Here is a 16,867-nt window from a genome sequence, read left to right on the forward strand (position 1 = left end):
CAGCAAGTGGTTTTACACAGAGAAAAATCTGCAGTAAGGCTCCAGAAGTTGTATTAAAATATACAGATGAACTGTTAACTTAACGCATGTCACATAAAATCTCTCTATATTCTTTCTGTCTTTTACAGGGCTCCCGGTCCAGTGGCAAGGTGCACAGCTTTGGGAAGAGAGAGCAGTCCATCAAGAGGAATCCCAATGTCCCTGTGGTGGTCCGCGGATGGCTATACAAACAGGTTGGGACACTCGAACGGAAACACCAATTGTAACTTGCATACAGTCACATCAAGACTAATGTTGATAAAGTTTGAACTGGGTTTGCTTGATTTGCTTTTTTTACGCCTGAATAGGACAACTTTGTGATAGTTTAAGATTTAAAAATGAAAATAAATGTGAAAAGTGTACATAATAGTGTAAAAATGTGTTTAGCACATTAGATAATACTTTTGTTCACTTATTTGGCAATTATTTTAAAGTAACCAAATACGTTTTATATAAAATGTCTTTCTTTTTTCTTTGAAATCTAAATTCAGCTATAGATATATAGCTTTTAACTTCTACGTCTATAAATATATGAAACATATAGCTTTAAACAGCCTGCAGACATTTAATGAAATACTGTCATGCTGAAAAAAGTTGCAATTAGCCTGATAATAGTAGTTATGGAGCAAATAATTGTCGTATACTTTTAAAGTATTTATGAGACTACTGGTACTGTGCTTTCTTTTAGTCAGCAATCCCTTAATCCAGCATGATTCTCTAACATTTCCTTCAGTAACCCAGTTTGATATTTTTCTTGATTTATTTCCTTTGCTTTGGCAATACTGAACACCTGCTGTTAATCACAGACAGCCTGTTACTAGAGACTACTTGTTTATTTGAAGTTATACTTAAAATATCTGTTGTTGGCATCATCCCACTGGGAGATTCTTGGCCTCCGTACAAGACAAACAGTGAGTGATGTTACTATGAAGCAATATTTTAATGACCACACAAAGAGGCATGCCCACACAGTCACACAGACAGTAGCACACTCGCAACTGTGCACACGATCTATTTACTGCAATTACATTATATTTTAATTAGAAAGAAACCCTTTAAAATGCTCTGGGGTGCATGAATGCACACAATTTGAATCCTATTTTGGTGCACATAAATATAAGCACATTGCTATAAATAATTATACACACTGATGCACAGATGTCCACTATCATGGCCAGACTGACATAATGCAGTTTATGCCTTTCATCCACTCACATGCTTGTATTATATGGTCGTAGCATCATACATCTTCAGCCACTGCTGTATCTGCTCAGCTCTTCAAATGGACCTATTTTCAGCCAAAGGACATAAAAGACAAAATGGGCAGTAAAGCACTCATGGCAGACTCAGTGAGCCAGCGAATGAGGACAAATGATCACTCCCTTCCCCCTCTGTCTTTTCTCTTTTCCTTTGCATGTACCCACCTTACTACTGTCCCTCACTTCCCCTTTCTGCATCCTTATTTCTCAGGCTCTTCCTTCCTTTCTCATTACCTCCTCTCTCTTCTTATTTAAGAGCTCTCTAGTCTTGCTTGTTATCTTCTCCAGTTAGTGGTACTTCTCGTCTTATTATTTATGCATTCTTCACTTAAACTCTTTACCTCTCTTTCTTTTTCAGGACAGCTCTGGGATGCGTCTTTGGAAGAGGAAATGGTTTGTCTTGGCTGATTTCTGTCTGTTTTACTACAAAGGTAAGTCTTTGTGGAATGTTAAGTGAAAGTAGTGTGGGATCTGAATGCCCTGTTGTGCCAATAATATTTGATTTGCCAAGAGAGCTCTATAAACTACAGGTTCGTCTTGCTAGTCAATTTCTTTTTGTTTTATATTTGTTTTTTTAATTATTATTCACATTAATATTAGGGGTGCAACGATACACAAAATTCACGGTTCGGTTCGGTTCGATACTTTGGTGTCACGGTTCGATATTTTTTCGATACAAAAAAATGTTCATGCATTTTTAATTTGTCATTTATTAAAATTATAAATATATATTTTAACTCAAAAGTACAGTTTTTAAATTTAACCCTAACCCTTGTGCGTGTTTTTTATTTTGACAGCGAATGCGCACCTGCGGACCACTTATGTGCAGCCCTGGTTATATAGTTCGTCATATTGCAGCCACAGAAATTCTTTTGTCCATGAAACCATAAAGCTGCACTTTCTTTTTGCCTTATAGTCTGATTTGTCATAACTTCTCCGTTTTGTGGTAAGCTTTTCTTTGGCTGTCACTTCTTCACCCTGACCTGTCTTATTTGGCTCAGCAGAACTGAAATGCTTTTACACGCACTCACATAAGCTCAGCGATTCTCTGCGCGATCAACCTCTCACATGTTTAAGCTTGCTGCGGGAGATTTCACTTGTCATGTTTGCATAGTAAGCTAACGATTAATAAGACGATGTCAGAGGAATTGGTGCACAAATTATCATCACTCACAGATCAGTGCTGTCGCTCTCTATACACAGTTCGCACGATTGCAAAGTGAAAGCAAAAAAACAAGCGCAAATTCAAACGCGACTTCAATATGTCACATATTGACAGTGGCTCACCGATGCCAATGACATAATTACCCAGCTACATTTCTGAAAGAATGCAAAAGCATTGACATATATTTTTCCTACAATAGCCCGACAGGCAGGGAAGAGATAGATTTTGGTAGCCCGACTGAAAAAAATCGCTAGCTCCGGGACGTCGGGCTAGTGATATTGCGAGCCCTGTATCTGATTGAGGAATCACTCATCTTTGGAAAAGAGACTTTATTACAGAGAAATGGCTCTTTCCAAAATAAAAGCTATACTATCCGCTTCTTCTGGGCTATATTCTCAGCAGCATAAGGAGAATCATGTGCTAACAGCTGTCTAAATGACTCGGCTAAAGTTAGTAGCATGCTTGCTTTTTTTTGTCTGCTTCCACTTGTCTTTGCACTGGGATGATGTCGGCGTAAATGTGCAGTCATATTCGTTGTGTTCCCACTAGTGCTTTCAGGTTAATCTCGTTGAAATGACCTTAACGCCACAACACGGCAAATCTCCGTTAACGAGATTTGCATATGCGTACCGAACCGAAAGCACTGTATCGAACGGTTCAATATCGATACGAATATCGTTGCACCCCTAATTAATATGTGTTTTGCATAATAATGCCAGAACTGACATTTATGAAGAAAGGAGAAGAGCAAGCCGAAAAATTCCATCCTATCCCAACCCGATGTACTTTGACACTGGGACACAGCCAGCCCAAGCAGGGTGTAAGAAGAAGCAGTTTAAATGAAAAGTTATAATCTGTTAATCCTCAAAAGTTCCTTTTAAGACAAAATAATTGAAACATCATTAAAGGAAATCACACATCATAACTGGCATGCCTCTGCAGCCTTCATGAAGTAGCTTATCTTTGATTCAGTAGCTCGCAGTGTCTCATCCAAACTTTGTAGAACTTGATGCAGACGAGAAAATGGCCATTGCATTAGGCTGTATTATACTCTGCATGTTTCTCTATGGTATTGATTGAAAAATTAAATGCATAAAATGATACACTTCCGGTGAGGAGAGTTTATTATGAGAGGATGGAAAGATCCACAATCAATGCAAAAGGTTAAAGGACAAAGATCAAAGTAGACTATGACAGTTTTCGGTAAACTGCAGCTGTCAAAGCAGCCAGAAATTCACTTTAGGTGAGCAGTAATCTCTATATCTGTTATGTGGTTCCAACCATTGAACATGTACACACTGCTTACACCGATGCTCTACATCACACACACCATCACAATTGGTCTACCATTCCCTGCTTGTCGCTATCTATCTCTCCACACCATTTTTATCTCCATGGTTATAGCCAAACATTTGGGACACGCTCCTCTGCCTGCTCACCTCGACAGGAGGGTGAAATCAATTCTGTTGTTTTTGTTTTTTCCCTTTTTTCTGTCTTCTCGCTCAGTTCAAAGGTTTCTCCTCCCAGCATGAGCACACTTGATCTCTCTCTTCAACACGACTTATCTCCTCCCTTTCCTACCCAAACAGTCAAATACGGCTTTGCTATCTTTGTTTTTTATTAGGACTTTTCTTGTTTTGATGATAAATGTCAGAGCTTTTACAGTAAGTTTTTTTTAATACCAACATTATATTTGCATGAAAATACTGACTCCTTAAAACAACATTACGCAATTAAATGCATATATAAAAATGAATTAGCAGTTGCTGAAAATGATTCTCACATCTTTTCTTTGTCATTTTCTTTCTGGGTTTTGATCCGATGGTTATGGGAAAACAAGAATTTGAAAATGCCAAACTGAGTTCTAGAAATTCAGATTATAATTAGAATAAAATAAAATATTAAAACTTCTCAGTATTTTTAACCCTTACCCATCTATGGAAGCCGACTTTACTTTAATAGACTTGTTGCTGCTTACATGAAAAGAAAAGAAAATAGTGGTATTTGTGGGAACAACCTATGAACAACTCTTACTAGACTGAAATGCACAATTTTATTCAGACCCATCTGAGAGTGCAGAAAATCCAGAATCAGTAAGTCTTATGTTTGCACCTGCATGGCCTTTGTCCTTCTTTAATATTGGAGTAAGCTGATGGCACTTGGGATGAAAGACTGGCTGCAGCAAACTGAATCTAGTGATTGCACATCAGTCTCTGGAGGGCTTTGCTGTCACTAAAAATGTGCTCTCCAATAAAGTTCTCAGATTAGAGATGATTATTTAGTTGGTATTGTGCTTTTGCGTTTCCAGCAGTTTTATTGTGTGAGCGGCGTTTGCATTTTGTAAGTAGTCCTTCATGGGAGCAATCTACACACGCATGGTGCTGAGAGCTTCGAAATTTATGCACACTCACACACAAGATAATATTTGTACGCGCTGTTTTCACAAATGACTGTGACTGTGTGCAGGGATCATTGATGAACGAGGCCCCTTTGTTTCTTCCTCTTTTTTCCCCTCATATGTCTTCTGTGGTCTGTTTTCAGTCAAGTCAGTTTTATTTTTAAAGCCCAATATCGCAACTCAAATTTGACTCAAGGGGCTGTACACTGTATGTCATACCCCGCAAAGTGTGTGAGACAGACGTGGCAGAGCAGATAAAAAAGACCCCACTATCTTGCCCACCATTTAGGGAATGTCCCCTTCAAAGGTCCTTGAATTATTTTTAACCAATTACTCCTTTAGCTACAGCGCCGTCTTATCACCTCTCTGCCAAACCGCCCACATACGCAGGTGCTGCATGCACACGCACACATTTTCATGCTATTGCTAAATTTTACGATGTGGTAATCGTCGCACATGGAGACACTGTCCTTACCATACACATTCTAGCATGCTATTACAATATTCAGTGGAAAACAAATATGTGATGAATTTTTGTTTATAAAACACTGCGAAGTGTTTTTGGAGACTTTTTTTTTTCTTTGAAGGGTAAAAGTTGAAGACCGTATTGCATCAGTGATGGTTCTTACAAAGGACAGATCTGTGTGTGTGTGTGTGCATGTGCATGTGCTGACTGTGATCTCAACGTGTAAACTGGACGGGGCAGAGGCTGAGGACAGGCGGCCGGCTGCCAGCTGGAGCAGAGGAGCTTTAACTCTGTGACACTGGCATGCCAGAGTGGTCATTTACTGTTTGGCATACACTGTGGTATGAGTGATGTCATACGAGTTCGTGTTTGTCAGTGTTGTGATACTGGTGGCTGGCAGTGAGGAAATTAGTGGGCTGATGAGTGATATTTATTCTGTCGCTCCTTCCTGTCCTCTATATCTCTTGCCTGTCTTTTTTCCCCCTCCACCTTACCCCGCTGACCTCCCCTCTCTCGTTCTTCTCTCTCTCTTTCTCGCTCTATCTCCAGACAGCAGAGAGGAGTCAGTCCTGGGCAGTATTCCTCTGCCCAGCTATGTCATTTCACCAGTGGGACTTGAGGATCACATCAACCGCAAGTATGCCTTTAAGGTACGCCTCTTTTTGTTATACAGAGTTTTTATCCGATTTTGATTGATGTTTATCTTTTTTCTGTCTTATAGTTGCACTTTTTCTTGGTTCTTGGTTAAAAACAAAACTTGGAATGATTCCCTCTGGGTGTTTCTCATATACTGATGTCCTGTTAGCCAATTAAACCACCAGAACCATCTGAACATTAAAATTTAAGGTGTGTCGGGAAGATAAATTTATTAGACTGTAATATTTTTTCAGCTCTGCCGTGACAGTGTTAAACATGGCCACAAATTGAAAGAGGCATCATGTATAAGGTATTCCAGCTTTAGAAGACATAGATAATGGGTTTTATTCCCACAGGAGCCACTTGAGATAAAACAACCCCTGCTATTTAAAGCACTTTCCAAGAAGTGGTCTATATCATCACCGAGAGCAGTTTGAAATAACAACACAAAAACTGCTTTACTGCAGAAGGCCTGTGTAACACCTGCTGTATGAAAACATACAACATAACTTTATAAACATATTTATTCATATGTTTGTGATCTATGTGTGCAGACACTGTTTTTTTTGTCTGATTGTAAACTTCATAGCAGTAACACGTCTTTGGGTTGAAAACAGAAAGTCAGAGTTTAAATTTGTGTACAGTTAAAATGTTTATTAGATTTTAAATCATGACCTTCTCAAATTGAAATGAAATGAAAATGAAATACAATTCTGTCTCTTTCACAGACTGTTATCTTCCTACAGTAATAACCTGCTAGTGAAGCCACCACTCAGCTTCATTGTGCAGCACTTGCCAGCTGTTGTAGTAATGTCTATTACCACTGATTGTCTGTCTTTATTGAGACAGACAAGCATGTCTGGAATGGCATGAAGCTTTTCTGTTCCCCAAGGCACAAGTTTCTGAGTTAAACCCAACATGTGTAAAATTAAGAGGCTGGATTACTGTACAGCACGCACTGTCCTATACTGCAGGAGGGATTTCCGCACATTTGCAAGAAGATACAGTATATGCACAGGGTTTTTATTTGCTTTTTGTGAACATGGTTAATTGAACTTTTGGTTTATTCTGGGAAGGAACATGTTTTCTTGTCTGTTAAAGACACATTCCTGTGACCAGAGATTAGCAAAAGATCCATAAATTGTTCTTTAGCGGAAATATAGTCATTGAGGTGGCTAATGGTCCATTTTATAATTTGTAAACTGGACTGAAGTTAAGCACCTTCTAGTTGAATTGACAGCTGGATTGAATCCTACTGAATGTAATTTACCCCCCCCCCCCCCCCCAAAAAAAAAAAAAATAAATAAAAATAAAATTAAATAAATCATGCATGATTTAAATTTGGCAGATTTCGTCTTTCCTCTTTGAGTAAATCTGCATCTCTTCCGGTTTGGCTGCAGTATGAAGATGCTCTGAAGGTTTTTTTGTTTTATTTTGGCTTTTTTTACACGATGATCTTGAACTTGTGTGGAGATCAAACATAATTTTCTCTGTCAAATGAATGAAACAGATGCAGCTCAAATGAAGGACCATTGCAGTTGAAAAGAGTTGGAGACCAAACAGGAGGTTTTCTCTGGAAAGCACCACAGTGTCCAAGCCCAGAGGCTGTGTATAAGCGCAGACGTTTTGCTTTCTCGCACATTCAAGAGGTTGCGCACCATGAATTTATCCCCTAGGGTCAGACTGTCAGTGCCGAGCTCTGCAAAGACCGAGGGAGGATGTTTGCTGCTGAAATGATGCCACACACTGTTGTGCGCTGTTTCACAGCAGTGCCTAAAACCATGGGAGTTTTTTAGCTTTTTCAACACAGTCTTTGCTGACCACCTGCATCGTTTGCTAGATTTGGCTCCCTGCACCTGTGCCCTCTTTCTCCAAATAAAGTTGAAGTTAAATTTCATTCTGACAAAGTAGAGGAGCCTACATTGCAGATTTTCAAGCTCAGATGTTCAGAGCAGGACATCCCAGGAACAATCTAAAAATGGCATTTCTGGAAGCAACGTTAGGCGCACATGGAGATGAACTCGGAAACAAGACTGCAAAGTTTGAATCAACATTTTTGTTTTATTTTTTATTTTTTATTTAACGAATAGATTCATAAAACGTATGATTGCATTGCACATGCTAAAGCTCTGACAGACTAGATGAATAAAGATGTTTACGATACTTTATCCCAAAAGTTTACTGTACTGGAATTTACTATAGCACTGCAGCTTAAAAACATTAAAAACAACATAGCCTGATAAAAATAAATACAATATCACAAAACAAAATAGTCCCAAAATGTAAAAGGTTACACAAAAAGAAATCAATAAAAACAGAAAATGGAAACAAGAGAAGAGTTCAGTAGATCCAAACCTAAATATAATACACTGAGGAAAGATTTTCTGCATTTGTCCTTGTGATAGAAGAGCCCAAACAGATGTAAGACAAAGTGCTCCACTGCCCGTCCAGTAGGCAGTGGGCAGAACAAGTCACCTGTTATTTATCCGAAGGCATTCACTGTAGTCAGTCGTTTTGGAGGAATCCAAACATACCCTGTCTCACCTTAACCAACAGGTGGTGTAGTGGGGGGATAAACCCAGTAAAACCACATTTTACTGTAACTTTTTCTCCATCTTTACAATATTTTCTTGACAAACTGAATCAGTGCATAAGTTAGATGTTAAAAATACATATCAGGAGCCATTTAGTCATTTTGTTTCTCTGCAATTTAAATTTTTTAGACATGCCATAAGGTGTGAAAAAACAGTTTCTCAGGGACACTTGCTAATTGTAATGCACCGTTGCTCATTCTGACGTTATTATCAGAATTTAGGATTCTGTAGAACATATAATTTGCTTCCCCGTGACAGTTATTTCAGCAAACCTAGATTTTAGATGCCAAAGTGAATATTTTTAATAAAACAGGCTCTTGTGTCTGTCTGTTGACATCAGTGATACCGTAACCATTTCACACTTTGCCTCTCAAACAGTGAAAGGTACAGAGTAATAATTATATAGTTAAATAATAATCAATAATAATATATTTAAAACCAAGAAGTCCGTAGTGAGCAAAAACAAAAAGCATATAAAGTACATTGCAGGGTTCTTAATCACCAGAAACGATTAAGATAGGTAGCTAATATGGATTTACATGAAAATGTGTTAAGTTTGTGGTTCGATGCTTTCTCGGGATTATTTTCTGGTTGCCTTGAAATAAAATATTACTTGATACTACTTACTTACAACCTACTGTCTAAAATGAACAAAAATATTGGCTTATATGTCGTCCTTTTAAACACCAAATATCTGTCCTGATATTGGTCTTAAAACTCCCTTATCAGTTTGGCTCACAGATGAAATATTTTTACCGTGATCTGGAAACCCTAAAGGAAGCCGTGAAGTTCTCCTGCTTTTTTATTTATTCATGATGTTTTCAGCAACCTTAAATCGGCTTATAATATTCTAGTGATGATTTCCAATAGTTCCTTGATGCAGTGATGTGGAAGTGCACCCCAGGTACAGTGTGACGTCACTCTGGCGTATATACAGTTATTCACCCTTTTGAAAACATTGAACTATGCACATAACTTGTTCTGGATGCTGATGAGGTTAAACCGAAGCACTGATACTCAACCTGGTAATAAGTTGGTCTTTAGCACCACTGTTAGTATGTGCGGTCATATGCAGAGTGCCCCACTTCATTAAACACTGCATGCATCACAACATCAAAACAACAACTTTAAAGCAAAAAGAAGACCGCTACCTTCCTGTGCTAGATAATGGTGGGTATTTGATTTGGACTACAGTTTTTGAACTACTACGGTGCTGACTACTAAATCAACGTATACCCATTGGGACTGCACAAATTGTGCCTTCGGGTTCCCACGACAAGTTCCCACCCTACTTTACCCTCCTTCCCCTATTCACTGAATGCTCTTCCCTCTCTTGTTCCCATTGGCTGGCTGCCTGACTGGGACTTCCCTCCCGCCCTGAGAGTGTCGCACCATCCAGTGACAGTCCTCCCATAAATAGGTACTCTATGCTCTCATGTTCTCTCACTTTGCCAGATGTAAGCCTTATATATCCATGTTGTCTGCCTTTGGTGTGGCCTTTTGATTCAGACTGGACAGAATATACAGCAACCTTGTATATTCTTTTGATTTCTGATGCATGTCTTGGTAGTAACATCTTCTTTTGGCTGAAGTTGTTGTTGTCTTTTTCATTTTTTTTCCATCAGTGTTCTCTTATTTAAATTCCCCTCTGTTGTTTTTCCTGTTTCACTTTCGCCTACTTCTTATCGCAGTGTGAATCTTTGTATTTGCCTTATCTGGTTTTGAGCTTATCATTCATCTTTGCGCCCTTCTTGCTTTCTGCCCCATCTGTTACATCGACTGTACCAGCATGCAATCTTTTTTGATAGCAAGGAGAAAAGCTTTATTTGGAAGTCATGTCACCTCAAGTTGCTGTTCCAGTGAGAAAGCGCGGAAAAAGTCATTTTAAAAAGCTGCAAGAAATCTCTTGCTTTAGATGCAGTTTATGTAACCCCTCAGTCACCTAAACGTTACATTTTTCTCTCTCTTCTCTTTAAAACAGCTGCTGTTTAGGGAATCTTTAAAGTAAAGAATAATGTAATAATTTGGCATGCTGCTTGCAGAAACAGTGACATTTCTGAGCCACCACAAGTTCTTGTTTTTTCATTTGGATTTTTTTTTTTTTGTGTAGATTCAATTTCTGCTGTAGCAAGTTTTGCAGAATGTGCCTTATCAGGAGCTTTGTGGTGCTCTGGCTGATGCTGAGGCTTATCTTTATGAGCACAATGACTCTCTAAATAGTGCCAGAGAGAGACAAAGAGAGGGTGCATGTGTGCGTGCTTTTGGGGTTTGTTTGTTTTTGTTTTTTTGTGAGGGCTGTCCACAGGAATGGGGCAGGCACTATTGTAAGCTTATGTTAGTGCAAGTGGTAAGTGATATTTTCAAGCTGAAGGAGAGAGAAAACAGGAAGGGATAGGAAATGTTTCAAACTGGAAACTATAATAAAGAGAGGAAAGGAATGGATAAGATATGGAGAGGAAGGAAGTGATAGCAGCTATTGGTGGCTGTGAATTGGAAGCAGAAACAAGTAGTGAGAAAATGGTGCTTTATTTATTTAATTTTTAAAAAAATTAATAAAGCACAATTGAACAACATAGTGAAGGAAACAAATTGCCAGAAACACCCTAAACTGAAACCAACTCTCACACAGACACAAACAACAGAGAGGAAAAAGAGGCTGAGCTGTGTATGAACTCGGTGTGTAGGCGTATCGGTCATGCTCTCAGTGCTGAATGACCCACTCAGCATTCCCGTTAAAGCCAGAGACTCCCAGTGTTAATTTAGACTGCTGGGGATGTGTGTTGCATTGTGTCATTATTTGTCATCAGTACTGATGTATCAATAAATGAGGAAAAATTTGAGGCTGGCAATTTGAGACGGGAGTTCTCTCTCCTTTTAAATGTGTACGGTCAGGTAGAAGTTGTGCGCAGAGGATCCACAAAATTAAACCTTTTTAGTTTCTATCATTTATGTTAGAGTCTGAATTTGCTTTCTCCAACATAGTGCCATACAAATGTGTGCCTAAACCTCTGGTCTGCATCTGTGCTCTCTGCATTCCTGCACGTGGCTAAACATCTGACTAGTAGCACAGCCCCCTCTCTCTCATCAAGCAGCCTGTCCCATTGTAGCTGTAAGAGGCCATCTGTCAGAGTGCTGACGGTGAGTGAACAGGCGTGTTTTGACAGCTGCTTCCTGAGGATGCTGTGTTGCTTTCATCAAGATATTTAGCATGTTCTTTGGACATATCTAGAGTTCACATTTATGATGAGTAGTTGTTAAGTAGTTTCCCTGACTGTTTCCTGGCCCCTGAAATGCCTTAACACATCTCCAGTCCTGACAGTGAAAGGCCAGCTGAGCCCTTCACAGTTTACATCTGTGGTTTTTTTCTGGGTAACATCATGGCAAACCTACATATTTTTTTAACCAAACACCGCAGCAAACAAGTGCAAAGGCATCTTTAAAACAAGCAAACCTAATTTGAAATGTTATAAAAAGCTTGATAAAAGCAAAAACATTGCTTGATTAAAATTTGTCTGGGCCACTTCCAGGACTCCTGCTAAGTTTGGATCACTTTGTTAAAGTGTTGTTTAAACCACTTGCAGATACACATTTTCAGTTTCACTTTGGACATGAACCTTATGCAGAGAGAAAACATTGACTTCTGTGTTAAAGGGACTTTTACTTTTATGCCAAGAATATCAAATGTAGTCGGACCTGAGGCCCTGCTAAGGTAAGATCCAGAGGCCAGGGTAGAAATGTGAACAGAAGCATGCTCTTCTTTTTTTTTTCTCCCACCTTCCACCACTTCTTTGTTGAGTCGTGTGTAGTTACTGTAATGCCCTGAGGAATATGAAGGTTCATCAAACAAAGTGTCCCGTCATACTGAAAAGGCAAAATCCTTTTGGCTGAACCAATACACTATATAGTTACTCTCCATAGTTGGCACCATGAGCCTCTCCACCCCTTTTGTTGAATAGAGGAAATCTAGCAGCCATTTCGGATTCATGAGTTCAAGTGGTCACAGCCACACTTCCAAGGAGCAATCTAAAAATAGTTGGAGCACTAGAAGCTGTGAAGAGACACACAATGACCTTAAAAGAAAAATATTTTCAATCTGGTGTGCTTTTTATTTTTTAATGAGTAGAGACATGAAAAATTTTGATGGCACATTTTAAATGAATGATGTGACCTGTGGTGAAAGGGTGGCAGGATTCTTTTTGTAGTCTGCATCTTTTAATTGTTTCTTTACATATAGATCAGCTGTACTGAATGCAAATGCTTGGATATAGCACATTTATATTGTTTTGTACAGTTTACTGTTTTACACTATGGTCTGAGATGTTTGTACTAGTTACAAGGAGATTACTAAAGATGAGCTAGGGTTTCTTTATTGGTAAATCTGATTATTTTTCCATTCGTTGATATACTATTTGATCTCAGAAATGTCAGTGACATACAAAAACATTACCATTCAAAGAGTAATGGATAATATTATTTTTTATTTTAGCTTTTTGAGACTTTTGAGTCTTGTTATGATAGGACACGATAGCTGTCCTAGATGATCCAGTCTGGGGAAATCATAGTATTTTTTGGACCATAAGGCGCACCATATTATAAGGTGCACTGCTGATGAACGGGTCTGTTTTCATACATAAGGCGCACCAGATTATAAGGCGCATTAAGCGAAACAAAACAGTCAGATAAGTCAAACGTTACTCAACTCATTCTTCTTGCTTCCTCCACTTCCGTACCATTGATTCATTAATGTTGAATTCTCTTGCAGCTGCTCTATTCCAATGTTGTTGCAGTACTTTAATTAATAACCTCGTATCGTGGATGGATTATCTCAGTTGTTCTCCTGACTGAAGTTTGGTCCATTTACAGCATCCTGCCATGCGATTGCATTTGTCCCTAACCATCGGGAACCCTCACGTTAACTTTTATTGAGTGGATAAAAGTTAGCGTTCATCCTCCAGCTTCAGTTTATGTTATGCTAACATAGCTGTGTCGCTAGTGATCACGTATCACATCATTATGTACCAGCTAGCCCAACTTCAATAACCCTACAAACATCACTGCTGTTTAGTTTCCCGTCTTCATTTATGTTGGAAGTGACAGCAGAGCTGTACGTTTTAATCTTTTAAGAAATCTCTCAGTCAGAACCCCTAATTTCCCTCGGGATGAATAAAGTATTCTGATTCTGATTCTGATTCTATATCATGTTTAGGTGGAAACTAGTGCGCTAACTTCCTGCTAACTTCTAACTCGGTTAAATTTAATAAATCCTGTTTTCATGGATACCTGGATGTTAAACTTAATTGTTACACCTGGTAAAGCAGCAACACTGATCATTTTATTAAAGATGAAAGAATTTAGACAGTTTTTAACTCTCAGTGACGCCGCAGTGTTCGTTTGACTTAGGGACCTGAAACAGAATTTGAAACCGGATTATTCCGCGAGGCTCCTGACTACGGTAGCCTTACTGCTCCGACAATCCATCAAGCAGTGCGGCTTCATAGCTTGCCAAAGTCATACTAAAGCATTTTTGACAGACTTTTGAGTGCCGTGTACAACATAAAATCCGTTCGAGGTCAGTAAGCACAACCAGAATTCATACATAAGGTGCACCGAATTATAACGTGCACGGTCGATTTTTAAAGGATTAATTAAAGGATTTTAAGTGCGCCTTATAGTGCGGAAAATAGTACTTTTTTTTTTTAGTCCTTGTCACAATGAGAAAAAGTCACCCACAAAATCATCTATCACATGTTTTACTTAATTGATCATCCCATATGTCAAAGGATAATATGTATTAGCTCAGCAACCATAATCTGTAACCTTCATGATGAGGGCATTATCAGCCTCTCACCTCCATACAGTCCAAATAAGGTTTCCTCAATGCGTAGCCCATCCATACCCCTCCCTTGTTTCCATTTGCCTAAAGCTCATGAAAGTGTTTGCTTAGCTGCCAGGTTATTGATTCCTGTGTGCATCAGGTGTGGAATGCGGTTACCTCCCCGATCTTCAAATATGTAGCAGCATCAGGGTCAAGCCCACACTTTAGCATAGTGACTAGAATTATATTCCAAGTTATTTTTGTCGTGCTTCGCTGCAGCCGCCGAAATGAGCTTGTTTAAGCTGGAGTGCAGAGGGGAGGTGAGTTCACATGTTGTGCGTCTGTTTGTGTGCGTCTGTTTGCCAGGGTTTATTTAGAGTTTATATTAACAGGGATATAACAGCAGGACTGACAGTCTGTTTTATTCATGAGCGTGTTAAGTGTGTACATTAAACAGCCAGCGTGGGAGCGATGCTTTGTGTGTTCCCGACTGTCACGCTGTAATACAAGAATGCAAGGATTACATTCATTTTATCACATTATAAACAGAGTAAGAAAATCTCTGAGAAATTCTGTGGATCCCACAGCAACACACCGTACACACTGCTCTATCCTGCCTTCATTATTCAGACAGTGGATTGGGACAGGGAGGACTGGCTAATTACTTTAAATTAAAATGCATCTGTTGTTGAGTGGGTGCTCTCATTTGTCTTCCAGTCCCAACTACTGAAACACTGCAGGAAGGAAAGGGAAAAGTAGGACATTTATAGAGCTGTGCTCAATGGAGTGCAGCTCACTTAAAAGGAGCTCTAATAACCCCACATTTACACAGAGATCTTTATTGAGCATACTAAACACTTAGACTTCTTTAATTAAAAACTGCCTTACTGATACACTGTTCATTGAATTTAAGGCCGGTCTGCTTCTTTGATGCTATATTATCCCATTGCTGACGATTGCTGGCAAATTACAGTATCAGTGACATAATGTTTAGTTATTTAGCAAAAATATCCTGTGAGTGTGTATTATAGATGAATTATCAAACAGTACTTGGCTTAAGCATTTCTAGTCTTTCCTTGGGTTTCATAGTTCAGCAAAACTTTGGGATTTGGCAGGAGAGGCAGAGATGCTAACTTCCATTCTGATGGTATTCTCAGTAGACCTCAGTGCAGTGCAGCCAAGAACATGTTGATTTTTGAGTAAAGAAAAAAAAATCATTTTTACTTTGACTAAAAAAAAAAATCCTCCCTTTTATGCACTTACTGTGGTAGTGCTGGTATTACTGCTGTCTCCTCCTACACAAACAGATAGACCTGCTGAACATAACTATTCTGCATGTGTTTTCTAGGGCGCAGTAAAGGGGAAATGTAGGCGATATCTGCAGACAAATTATTTAGAGATGCATTAAATGATTTTAGGGCTATTTGGGGAAGTGGAGCAAGCTGAGATATCACCAAGTTTGGAGTTACTATAGTGTAGGTTGAGGCACGGAGCAGCACTCATGCTTACAGCTGTGCGTTTAGCTGCTTTTTTTTTTTTAACGAGTCCAATTATTCATTCACCTTTGGTTCTATTTCTGTCCTGTGTAATTTTTGAGAGAAATATCAAACTCTCTAGCTGTTAAATGCTCACCTACATTTGAACAGCTGCAGACTTCACTGTTTGGTCTTTAGACTGAAGCTACATTAATCTAATCTAATAATTAAGTGAATGTGAACTAATATCCTTTTAAATTTTAAAGGTATATAAAGATATATTCATTTTAAATTTGTCAGTGCTAAATATAATAACTCCGTAGACAACTGCTTTTTCTTTGCAGAACACTGTGATTTATGGACCTGTCTTGTCAAGCACCTTATAAAAGCTGTTGTATTTTTACTGTTGTGGAAAAGGAAATAGGAAGAAAAAAAAGGTTCAAATGGGGACAGGTTCATGAAGAAAATTTGGGGTTAGGGATCTTTGCCCTGACACTAACTTTTTGTTTTTTTTGTGTTCCATCATAGCACAGTATCTTTCCTCTCATTGCTTGAAGGTTGTGCCTTTGTGGGTTGTAACTGGCTGGCGTTATTGTCTCTGTATTTCTGCTGTGTGATTTCCTTCATTCGCTCTTTCTGTACTGGTCAGTGCTTATGTTGCCCTTGATGTTGTTTCTCTTGTTGGACAGCATGATATCCCCCTGTCTCTCGGACTTGAAACCCATCTGGCGCTCTGTCTCTCAAGTAATGTCTGTGCCCCTCTGACCACTACTTGACCCAGCCTCCTTTCTCTTCCTACAGGCTAGCCACACTGGTATGCGCTCGTACATTTACAAGCAGACCTCTGTGATTGGCTCGCAGGCGGAGCACACTGGGATGCGAACCTATTACTTCAGTGCCGACACCCAAGAAGACATGAACACCTGGCTTAGGGCCATGAACCAGGCCACGCTGATGCAGAACCACAGCGATGCAATGATCAGGTCATTATTAACATTATTCATCTCATTTTTTTTCTTT

The 16,867-nt window shown here is 39.1% G+C and overlaps 1 protein-coding gene across 1 annotated transcript in view; it reads left to right on the forward strand.

Moving 5' to 3' along the window:
- Window positions 1-16,867, forward strand: part of LOC101480143 (pleckstrin homology domain-containing family A member 7) — a 142,208-nt gene that overhangs the window by 102,018 nt on the left and 23,323 nt on the right. Inside the window, exons 6-9 of the mRNA XM_076886099.1 lie at window positions 129-233; window positions 1,657-1,729; window positions 5,877-5,977; window positions 16,709-16,830. Of these exons, the coding sequence (XP_076742214.1) occupies window positions 129-233; window positions 1,657-1,729; window positions 5,877-5,977; window positions 16,709-16,830 (401 nt within the window). The remainder of the gene's footprint in view (window positions 1-128; window positions 234-1,656; window positions 1,730-5,876; window positions 5,978-16,708; window positions 16,831-16,867) is intronic.

The sequence above is a fragment of the Maylandia zebra genome, linkage group LG7 (assembly GCF_041146795.1).
Source record: "Maylandia zebra isolate NMK-2024a linkage group LG7, Mzebra_GT3a, whole genome shotgun sequence".
NCBI classification, from domain to species: domain Eukaryota; kingdom Metazoa; phylum Chordata; class Actinopteri; order Cichliformes; family Cichlidae; genus Maylandia; species Maylandia zebra.